At 38.6% G+C, this 12,072-nt stretch overlaps 1 protein-coding gene across 3 annotated transcripts in view; it reads right to left on the reverse strand.

Annotated features, from left to right (window-relative positions):
- The window catches only part of add3a (adducin 3 (gamma) a), a 104,812-nt gene that overhangs the window by 7,051 nt on the left and 85,689 nt on the right, over window positions 1-12,072 (reverse strand). For all 3 annotated transcript variants that reach the window (XM_041982172.1, XM_041982173.1, XM_041982174.1), the window contains 10 exons: window positions 11,800-11,951; window positions 11,547-11,627; window positions 7,088-7,237; window positions 6,628-6,771; window positions 5,433-5,531; window positions 4,320-4,496; window positions 2,596-2,847; window positions 2,260-2,364; window positions 1,880-1,966; window positions 429-552 (listed from right to left, as the gene is read on the reverse strand). In XM_041982172.1, coding sequence (XP_041838106.1) covers window positions 429-552; window positions 1,880-1,966; window positions 2,260-2,364; window positions 2,596-2,847; window positions 4,320-4,496; window positions 5,433-5,531; window positions 6,628-6,771; window positions 7,088-7,237; window positions 11,547-11,627; window positions 11,800-11,951 — 1,371 coding nt within the window. The remainder of the gene's footprint in view (window positions 1-428; window positions 553-1,879; window positions 1,967-2,259; window positions 2,365-2,595; window positions 2,848-4,319; window positions 4,497-5,432; window positions 5,532-6,627; window positions 6,772-7,087; window positions 7,238-11,546; window positions 11,628-11,799; window positions 11,952-12,072) is intronic.

The raw sequence follows: 12,072 nt of genomic DNA on the forward strand, positions 1-12,072 counted from the left end.
GTGTGTGTGGTGTGTGTGTGTGTGTAGATTAATAACAATTAATGCAGCAGTGGACCCAGTGGGGACAAACCCAACCAACATAGGTTATCAATATAAATGTAAGATCACATACCTTGACAACAAGATATAGATGATGCTAATGCTAATCAGAGGGAAACAGGAGGTCTGAAAGGAATATCTGTGTTTAAATATGATCTCAGCATGTCCACAATGACTGAGCACGACTATAAAATTAACTGCTCCTCCTCAAAGTAATTCACCCACTGTGTGCTCTGAAATTGCGGCTTGCATGTTGATTATTGATTCAATTTATTTTAAGCCTGCCAATATTTTGCTGTAAAATGAACCTTCACAGATTTGTAGGATTTGATTTCTTCTGACTGCTGGTGTTTGTATGAGTTTGCACGTTGAGTGCGTATCTGTCGTACCACTGAGGCCCAGTTGCCTTCTCTCCACGTTCTTGCGATACTCCTCCAGGTACTTCTCCGACAGCTCACTGAACGGGTTGGGAGGAAGGGGCGCCATCTGCTCCTCCTCTGTGGGCACGTATGGCTGGGAAGGAGGCAGGGAGAGAGGTGAGCATGGGAGGCTAGACACACACACACAAACACACACACACTGATGTTAAGGCAGGAATGTTAAGATAAAAGGCAGAAACACCGATTGTGACTGAGAGTGATGATGATGATACACTGTGGCGTAACTTCAACTCTTCATATGAAGATAAAAAAGAGCACATCTAATCACCAGATCCACTCTTTCTATCAAACTGCAGAAAACAAGGCACACTCATGCACACTCAACGTACTTACAATATCATGTATAAAATGTTATGAAGACAACCATGCTCCGACAAAAATGATAACACTTTAACCAAAAAAAAAAATATCTGTAAAACGTGTAAAAGTGAAATAAAATTGGTGCAACTACAGCAAAAATGAAAGTCAGTCTCAATCAAAACATCATTACATGCAGTTTTCTGTAATATATATGATAAAAAAATTTCTAAAAAAAAAAAAAAAAAAAAAAAGGCAGGACACTTGAATAAGAATCGCTGCAAATAGGAGCCAAAGGATAATGAATATTTACCGAAACTTTTACCTGTCCCAGATCCTTAAAGACAAAACACGAACCACAAAACCATGAGCTACAAAAATCTCTCATTCAGATTTTATTTACTTATCTTTTAACAAAAACCTTCATTATCCTTTAGATTTATAATAACCATGTTTCTTTCTCCTGTTGCTTTAATACAACTTATTTAGTCTTTGCAAACATGCTCACATGCCTCCACCTAGTGGTGTTCTGACTGCTGAGTGCAGTTAGAACCCCCCCAAACACTAAGTCTAACACTTTCAACGTGCAATAGTGGCTGCGTATTTTTCATCATCAGAGAAAATGGGTCAGTTTTCATTACAGCTCTACATTCCCATAACCTGAGCAGATGTCTAATTAGGCCGACAGTCTGGCAAATTACACACGAAACTGCTTATTTACAACATTACGGCTCAATAAACAAGAAATTAGGGAAATTTTAATGCTGCTATTTTTTGTGTTACTAAAAGACTCAAAAACAACATGAACAGTTTTGAGTCCGGCATTCCTGAAACATAAATATGATGTCAAAATCCATCTGAACTGATGCTGTTGAAGTTCAGGTTCTCCTGACACATACAACAAAAGAAAAGGGAATAAATATGTTTGGCTTGACCCTTCTTCTTTTCATTAGGTGAATGTCATTACTTCCCTTTAACAGGAAAATTGTCCTTGTTTCTCATCATGTTTCTCGTCAACCATATGATGTTTAACTTTAAGATATAAAATCTGCATTATTCAGATATTTTGGTAAAAAATGTGTTTTTCTACAGGGAATCCTCACCCGTCGTGGTTCATCAACAGGGATGCCTGCAAGGTGCTGTGAGCGTGGCCCTGATGTCATCACATCAAACCGGTTCTGCTCCCTGATCTGTGACAGGACAAAACACACAATGATGCCATCAGCAAGCATCAACAGTAACAGAAAGATTTTAAACTAAGCTCCAAAGAATTCAAGAAAAAAAGAGCTGCTGTCATGCCAGTCATGTTCATAAAAACATACAGTAGTCATGATTATTGACGTTGATGCTGAGAGAGAAAAACTGAATTTAAAAGTTCATCTTATCAACACAAATCACAATCTGGCTAGTCCAATGCTAATCTGGCTTTTAGTAGCCAGCGGTGATCTCTGATGGTGATCAAAAGCAAAAGTGTTGCACTCACTTTGTTCCTCTTCTGCAGCACCTCACTGGGGTCTGTGTTTAGAGGAACAAACTGGTTAGGGTCTTCGATCCGGATTGGAGTTCCTGTTTCATCTGCCTTCATCCACTGCAATGATAAGAGAATTGAGAGCTGATGTTCACTGCAGAGCCAAAAGCTAAACAGCTCAGATTAATAAAACTAAACTGTTGCAGTTTTCTGTTCAGCCACTAGATGGCAGTGTAGTGTTTTTTTATTGTTTTTTTTTTTTTTTTAAACAGAGGGTGAAATGTGTTGTTATGAGAAAGACATTTCTTTCATATCCCTGTTTACATCAGCATAGACACACCAAGCACTCACCGTGGTTGCCCGGCTGTTGTAGCGCTCCTCTCCACCCTCCACGCTGACCTTGGTGTAGCTGTTGGGTGAGTTGAGCCAGCGCGTCTTCTCCCTCTGCTGCCGCTGCTGCAGGAACTTGAAGGGCAGCCGTGTGGCGTCACCGTCCTCCTCAAACATGAACGCTGTGACAGTAGCGGGAATCTCCACTTCGCTCTTGTGCCTTGGCTTCTCCCGCACGATAGGGTGTCTGTAGGCATAGCCTGTCCTGTAACCCTGATGTGAGAATAAAGATACATCTTTTTAAATTGTATGAAAAGATTTGAATTCATGAAGGTCTTGTGTAGTCCATTACTGCGGCTGCAGCATATAATTTTAATTCACGAAGATCATGAAATGATTATGGGTCACAGCTCATTTTCAAATAAACATGAAATGAATAGACAAATGGGTGAGAGAAACGAGCATTTATGGTGCAGCTTTTTCTTCCTGAAATGCTGTTTTGCATGCCACTCTCACAGTTAGCGAGATGGAAAACAGAAAGATGACTGCAGGGTTTCTGGCAGCAGAGGACAGAGTCGTAGAGCCATTTCCTGTCAGACCATTTTCCCTCACATCCCTCTCCTCAATCCCCCTCTTCCTTACACTTTGCTGTATCCTCATCCCTTCTTTTTTCTCACGTTTCCATTTCCCCTCTCTTGGCTTTGCTGCTGTTTTTCACCCAACTTTCCACACACAGCTTTTGTGTTCATCTGTGGTCGACGCCTGACCTTTTAACTTGACTTTATCATCCAACTGAGCTGGCAAGATGTTTTCCGGAAAACATCCCGCAATGTGTTCAGACATTTCAACACATTCCCAGCAGGAAACTTGCTGAATCTCTTTACTGGCTGTCGAGATCAAAGTGGATCTACTTTATTTTCTTCCCCCTGGTGCTCACCACAGCGCCTGGGTCTTGTATGAAAACTAAGGGTGTATCTAAATACAAAATGTATTAAGTGTGTGTTTGAAAAGATGAATGGTTTGAAAGGAAGAGAGACATGAAAATGGAGCGTTAAAGAGGGGAAATGGTGGGAGAGATGAAGAGATGAAAGGAGTGTAGACAGGAGTGGTGGTGATGGGAGGACAGACGGCATTAATAAACTCAGTAAATAACAGAGGGAGGATTCTTCAACCACCAAATCTCTTGTACTTACTGGTCATAAACAGAATCTCAGAGGGCAAAAAAAGCAACTTTTCAACTAATAAAATGATGGCTTTTTCTTTAAGTATTTTCTGTATCTGTTTCTGAAGAATCCTGCATCAGTTTAACTTCTAACACTAAGCCATTTTCTATGCATTTTCAGTTACTGTAAAATGCAGCTTAGTTTGCTGTAGGTGGCGCCCTTTTCTTATTAATTTCTCTCGCTTTGTCCACATCTGCTCTTAGCCTGCAAACAAAAATGTCCAATCAGGTAATTGATCTGATTTTAACACCTAATATACGTGATATTCAGCTGGGATTAGCTGGTTGATAGAAATGATCCTTCTTAGACAATTCATATTCACGTGAATTTCGTAAAGAAAACACCAAAAATAACACCTTAAAGACTAGTTATGATGAAAGCAACCTGTCAACCAGGTAATTCTAAGCAGGTAATTCCAATATTGGCTTCTGATACCAATTCTACAAGATTAAGTCTTCATCTCATGTCAGATTATGTCTGATTAACAAGCGGTATCATCACTTGTGATGCCTACAGACTCACCAGGTTATCCAGCATCCTCATCAGAGACTCAAACTCCAGCTCTCCGATCTTCCACTTGTATTGACCAGCCATGTTGACGGCCGCTGCCGTGGCCACAGCGAATACTCTTGATTTATATTTCTCCTGGTCAAGGACTATGAGGTTGTCCACCCCTCCAGCACATGAAATGGCATTCACCTAAAAAAAGACGAAAAAAAAAAAAAACAAAGTTGGGAGAGAGGAAGACTGAGTGTCTATTGAGGATTGATTGCTTATGCAACACAAAATGGACAAAAAGGCCATTTTTTGTTCTCAGTAGACATCTGTGACATTAGGTCATACACTTAGAGGAGAGTTAGCACGAACGGATGTATGAGTCTTTTCCTTGCTGAGGAAAAACATCACTTCACAAAGCCAAAAATGAGAAACCCCTCAACCTAATTTCACCCCAGTTCAGAATATATGGTGCATGACAAACAACAAACATGTCTATGGGATTTATTTATAGATATTAAGCTGGGCTTTGTAGGGTGGATTAATGTTTTCTTTGCTTGACAGGCGAGTCAATCAGGAGATTTAGTATGCTATGTTATAGAAAGGGTAAACAAATTTTCGTATCAAATCCACCATGTTAACAAGTGAACACACAAAAATACAAAGTAGAAGACTTATAAGCTAATATTATCTGGATCGATGTATTCAATATCGGCATGACATTTAATAGGAGCCAGAAATGAATGTTTAATCAATGATTTGTAACTTCTCCTGCTTGTTGTAGACTTTTTGGTAACACCACTTCTTTCTCAGTATCTTTGTGAGAAGATGTTAAAAAAAAAAAAAAAACACAATTTTTTTCTCAAAATGCTGCTTTGGAACAACATAAAAAAAAAAGTGCATAAGATGGTTTCTTCCCCTTAACAAATACACAGTAGCCCGTTTATAAAACTGTGTTTTGTCAACATTTCCACACGGCAGGAGATTATAAGTAACATACAGTGTTGTTAAAATGGTCAGAATAGGGAAATGTTAAAGCAGCTGTGGAGAGATTAGATTTAGTGGGAAAGCTGCCGTCCTGCAGGTCTAATGAAAGTAAAGAGAAGCTGATTGTGCAGCTGGCTCTGTGCCTGCCTGTACCTGGATTTCACATGCATAATGGGCATTATAGATGTAGTGAAAGGCCTCTTCGATGGTCTCCCCAAGAGCAACCACGCCATGATTTCTCAACACCAAAACCTGCAACACACAAACACAGATAATCATCAAGGAAATCAGCTCCGTAAGCTCAAACAAGGGTTGTTAAGGGGCTTGTTTTTAAGATTATGTAAACACAAAAACAACCATTTATTCCTTTAACTCACTTTCTCCACACAGAGAGACATACATGCTCACACTCAAACCCAGGGATAAAGAATCACAGAAATATGACTAAACCCAAAAACAGCTCATTTTGTTTTTTAACTGGATACACTAATACTTCCCTGTTTAAGGTCCATTACATTTGAATATTTTTTCTGTGTTTGGACCAAATCATATAAGTAGAACCCCAGCTTATATTACTTCTGTGTCTTCTTAGATTAAAGACTTTTTACTGTATTAATATTATATTTAAAATACTCAAAATGCCTGTTTTTATAATGTTAGAGAAAATCTTTTCACTTCTTTAGGTCACATTAAGAGTAGTGATGAGGAAAAATGTCAGGAAACTGTTAAATTCAAATAGAAACAATCAATTTAAGATGCAATTGTGGTTCAGTTCTTCTGTGTTTAAAACATTGTTGTGGTTTTAAAGGTTTGACGACAGATAAGAGTCAAATTTAACAAACGCTAACCAACCGCAACTGAGAGCACCGTGGGAAACACAGCCAGCCGTGTTTGCTTTCAGGTTTTCTGCATGTATAAGGAGTGAAATCAAAGCGATGTTGATGGTAACATCAGGGTTGAGAACTATTTTTGGTGTTAAGCTAGTGTCAAAGCCAAGCTCTCTGACATATCAATGATACGTAGAAACAAAGTGGGACATATTACCACCAGTACTTTCACAGTCCCCTATTATAACAAGCAACACAGATGAACCCTTTCCTGTTAACACGACCTGCCCAAGGCATCAAATAAATCATGTGTCAGAAGCACAGCTACAGGTCTTTAAGAAGCTGTTATATCCTGAAAGCTGTAGCTTGTTGAGTTTTCCTTGCTGCCTTTCAATTGCAAATAAAAAACAAAACATGTGGCAGTAAATCAATCTCTTTATTGCTGGTCAATGAAAAATTATTCATTTCTAAAATAGTAACTGTAGACCTTGGATGCTGCAGAGATTTCTTGGTCCTCCTACCTTTGCTGTTGGCCCCAATGCCTTCTGCAGCTCTATACGCTCCTCCTGGTCATCCAGGCTGCCTTGATAGTTATAGTAGGCGATATCACCCAAGATCAGAGCCTCCTGGGAAATGGGTAATATGCCGCATTTCATAGATGAGACCTACAGCCGGAGTAAAACGAAAAGAGAGCAGCCAAGATTTGTGAGTGATAAGAGTAATGAAAGGTGTATTACAGTTGTTTTATTCATCAGACTCTGCAGCTGAAATATCCTTGGATGCTTCAATGTGAGGACAGACTTTCATCACTGCAGAGAAGGGCCTCTTTTTTCATGCTTATTTTTGCACTGTGCAGCCATTCAGACACAACTACACCCTTACAGTCGAGGTGCCAATCTTTACATATGATAGGATTGCACTCTTCAGATTCAACCACCTTAGCAGTCAGGTATGGCACAGTCTGTTGTAAAGTGAACTTACAGCTGCAGTGGCAGGAGTGTGCACATGTATGATGCAGCGGATGTCCGGACGCATTGAGTAGATTGCAGCATGGGGGCTGAAACCCGCTGGGTCGACCTTTAGGTTGGTGGAGCCCTGTTCGATCACATCCCCGATGATGTTCACCTTCACCTGAGGGGATGAGAACAGAGTCCTTCCTTATTTACCCCAAATTTTTGGCTGAACTGGACTAAAGACACCTAAACTCAGGCTACACGAGCTTGGCAGAGGCATCATGGGAGGAAAGCAAAGAGGCTGTAGGAGAGCAGAGGCAAACACTGTAACACTAACCAGGCCCAGATCAGTGAAATGACGTATGCCCTGGTGATAGAGAATGATACAAACCTACATCTACCCCTTTAACATAAGCACAGTTAATAACCCTGCAACATCAACCAGGCAGACATTAACACAAATCAAAATTAAAAAGCGTGATGACAGAAATCACATCATCAACAAAATCTGCTCTCTGTCCATTCGTAGCGTTACCAGGAAACATAATATCATCAGGGAGTGGACAAGATGTCCTTTACTTCGGCAACTTCATTACTAGCCAGTTAGCAGTTATTAGATTATATGACAGGAGAGACGAGATTTAGAGGCAAAGCTAGAGGTAGGAAACCTTGGGGAAGGGAGATGGAGGAATGGAAAAAAAGTCTAAATGGAGATAGATATCTAGAGAGAGACTTCAATCTAGAAACTATAGGAGAGCAATGACAAAACTTTATGGAGATGAATAACAAACTGAAAACAGCTTTGCCTGCAAACCCTATACATCACTGTAACCACATGTTCCTCCATGACATAACCCAGAGCCTCCCGGCTCACATTTCTCTTTATAATACGAAGTCCACCAGAACAGGAAAGGGCATTCATCATGCAGTTTGATGCTAATGTATAACACTGCGTACAAATCAAGCATGTTGATGTCACAATGTGAGACTGCTGCAGTGACTAACGATGTTGGGGTCTGTGTCTTTAAGTGTACATCATTTAGCAAAGGACTATATGGCCCAAATATCCTAACTCTTTTTGCAAGGCCAAACTGGCTGCAAAAACATAAAAAAAAGATCTTTGGAATAATAATAAAAAAAAGAATGAATTTGCCAAAATTTGAAAAGGACAGTGTAAAGTCCATCATTTGCTGAGGATCTTTGGGTCAAAACAGGCTAAAAATCCAAGGACATGTCCTAAATTACACTGTCTTTTAACAGTTGTTTGACCACATAACTTTCTATTGATCTTCCATCCTGCAGAGGGAAGTGAATGGTACCAGCCAAGCATAAGTAACCACTGTCATTATAGTCTACATGTAGCCACAGCCAGCTGGCATGTAATCAAACATAAATTGGGTTACATCAGATGTCCAGTGCTGCATTGGTTCTCTCTGTCACGTCCTTCAAATTGCAGTCTGCCAGTCAAACAGCAGTTCAGCGGGGGTGTACTGGTGCTTCTAATTATAAAATTAAAAAAAAAAAAGGCAAAGGACATGTCAGAAATAATCTGAAATGTGATGCCAGTGAGAGTAAGAAGGTTACAAGATGCTGATATGAAATGTGCGGCCTGAAGGACACATTTGGACAGCTGAACCCTTGATATGAAATCCACGAATACCTTCCAGGATAATTCAAGTTTAAGCAAATGGAACAACCTGACTTCTGACCCTGTAAAGTCACTTTCTATCATTACACATATGATGAAAACATGAAATCCGAAACTTTGAAATAACCTCAAACTGAAGAAAAAACAAAACAAACAAACAAAAAAAAAGCACCAAAAGTACTGATCTCAAACTGTTATTATTATTTCCTGTTTCAGGCCTCAAACACACACGAAGGAAGAGGCAGCTGGAAATGGACCAAAGTGAACTACACTCCAGCCGTCTTTCAGCTGCAACAAATATAAGACCCCAATGCAACCTCCAGAGTCTTTATTCTGGATGACTTCCTCCTAATCAATCTCCATGCTTCTCTAAACACTTGAACTCAACCATGTAACTAGAGACCTCAACAGATCAAAAGAAGAAGGAAAGATCAGTGAGAAAGATAAAGACAGCAGTGACAGACAGGCAACAAGATACAAACTAAAACTCAGTTTTGAAATTTCAAAGTGCCAGGCTTCAGTATTTTAATTCTTCTTTAAGCATGTTTTTATGTTTTTATTTTGCACTCCTTGTGATGCAGTTGTGAGGTCTTCAAAAGAACCAATTACATTTTTTTCTAATAAATTGTGTCTATTATTTAAAGTTGAAAAAAATACATACTATATGGTACTCATCAGGGACAAGGTCTATGATATTTTCTCACAGCTTTTAACTAAATCTAGAGGCTCCATATTTAATTTAACCAAATTGCTGTACTAAGTTGCTGTTTAACTGCTAGCTAAAGCTAATACCTTTTATTAGAACAGGCTACTTTCTCTCTTGTGAATAAAAACTCCACTTTTCTTTCAGTTACAGTGGAAATTAAAAGCAAAACGACCTTTGCTTTAATTAAGTAATTTAAAGTTACACAATATCACAGATTTGAGCATGTAAATATGAGCAGTGAACTAATGTTTTACCTAAAGATGTGTTAGCTAGCTTGAACTGGTGCTGCTTTCTTTCATCTTAAACAACATAGATCCCTTTTCATTTTATAGTCAATGTGAGGAAGAAATACCTTTGTTATTAAACTATGTCATTAATAATCTGGGATTCACTGTCTAGAAATGTTATTTTAAAGAAGATTACTATAGGCTAACTGGGACTTTCTGGGGATGTGAAGATGAGCGAGATAATAGCTCAAGTTTTTCAAGTCTTTGTTTGGCCCTTTAACAAATTGTTAAAAGAAAAAAAAACATGTATGGCACCATGTGACATGTCAGAATTATTGTAATGTAAAAGATCCACCAGGAAGCATAACACAGGTATCAGATTGTATACAACGATTTTAAGCAAGGTTTTTACCATATGGTGATGCAATAGGTCTCAGAAACTTTATCAAGTATACATGTTTGGCTTCAAAATAAATCAGGCAAATTTAATACAATAAAGCCTGAATTATAACAGTTGGGATGTTTTATGGGGATATCTGGTAAACAATATTTACTTACAATTAGGCTACTGGAGGGCAAAAAAAAAAAGATCTAAAAAACAAGGTTTTACAAAACCAAAACATTGCTTTCCAAGATTTATATTCTCAAGGCTTTTACACATGGCCTGATCTGCACAAGAGTGAATTATGTTACATTTGCTTTGAAAACATTTTTGAGAGATGTTTCTTCAAAAGCAGCTCAACAAAAATGAAAGTCAATCCACACAGCCAGAAAAAGGCCTACCAAATAACAAAGAACATATCAAGTATGAGTTAAAATTGCCCATACATACAAAAAAAGCTTTACTAGAACTGAACCATAGCAGAAATTTAAATGGCTCCCTGCTAACCACTCCTACAGGTCACACAAGGAAGTCAGCAGTGCAAGTATGTTCAGCTGTCTACCTACACCTCCAGTCAAATGATGCATTACTTTACACTGGTGTACATTTGCACAGACGTTGCTGACAATGTACTAGAGCAAAATCCCAAAGATACGGTAGTTAACACAGAAAAAGCTGTTTTAGTCTTTGTAAATTGAAATAAGCTCAAATAAACTGGTCAAAGTCAGTCAGATAATCAAAGAGAAACAGACACAAACAGTTGAAAATAGAAATGCAGGTACCAAGTAGGGCTGGGCAATATATAGAGATTTTCAAATATATTGAGACTTTATCAGACGCGATATATAATGAGGGAATATTGTTTATATTGACATAGCTTGTTTTGAGTTAAAAGCATCTTTTCTTTTGCATTTTGCACAGCTGTCATTTTGTTATGGTCATTAAAAAAAAGCTACTTTCATTTCAGTTAACTGTTTTAATGCACATGTGCTGCTGATCCTTAATAAAAGTGTATTTAGCACTCAAGGCTGTAAATTAGAACCGTCTCTTTGGTTACTTTTCAAAAAAAATATATTGAGATATATATCGTGTTTCAGGTAAAAAATATCGATATAAAATTTGGTTCATATCGCCCAGCCCTATTGCCAAGCGACAATTTAAACCTGACGGTACTGACTTGCCATGTCCAGCAGTGTCAGACATAACATGTAGTTCTTAAATCGAAACTAAAAAGAGAATAAACTCAAACAATATTCCAACAGTAGGTAGGTTGTTACTGTTAATATGAAAGGAGCCACTAACAGAGCATGACAAATACATCCAACTGCACCGAGATATAGATGAACATTTGAGGAAATGAAAGACTGAAATCAAGTAATCTATTTCTCAAAGGCAGAAAAATTAAGCCAAAAGCAGATGAAGCCTAGTGAAAAAGCATCAGCAAATCATGGACTGATACAGCTCATTTCAACTGTTAGTAAGTAACCATGTTTGTACCAGACTGCAGATGTTCATGTTTCTTACCAGGTTTGATGCAGAAGCCTCAGCAAATGATAAACCTCTGGGGATGATGAGTATGTGGTCTTGTTCTTTACTGACTCGGCCCTAAGAAAAACCAAAAAGATATTTTTTTTCTTCTTTAATGTGCACGGAAAGGAAACTGCTTCAGAATTAAAATGCAATCAATCCAAAGAAATATTTAATGAAAACTGATCAACTCCATCTAAACTGAGCAGTGAACATTTATTTATCTTTATTCCATTTGCATTCATCTTACTGTGATGTAGGAGTTGGAAAAGTGTGCCCAGCTGAACAGATCCACCAGTCTGTAGAGGCTGGCCAGTTTACAGCGTGTCAGCTTCTCGCCTTTCACCATCGTGGCAGATTCCACGCCGTACAAGTCATTAATGGGAGTGACCATCCCCAGACCTGAATGACCAGAGTGAAATCAAAGTGATAAGTGATAATATATACATAAACACTGCTCGCAGATCAGTTTGTATTAACAGCATCAGTGACAGCCACTCAAGACCAGACATCTGCATCCAAC

The sequence above is a fragment of the Melanotaenia boesemani genome, chromosome 4, assembly GCF_017639745.1.
Source record: "Melanotaenia boesemani isolate fMelBoe1 chromosome 4, fMelBoe1.pri, whole genome shotgun sequence".
Lineage (NCBI taxonomy): Eukaryota > Metazoa > Chordata > Actinopteri > Atheriniformes > Melanotaeniidae > Melanotaenia > Melanotaenia boesemani.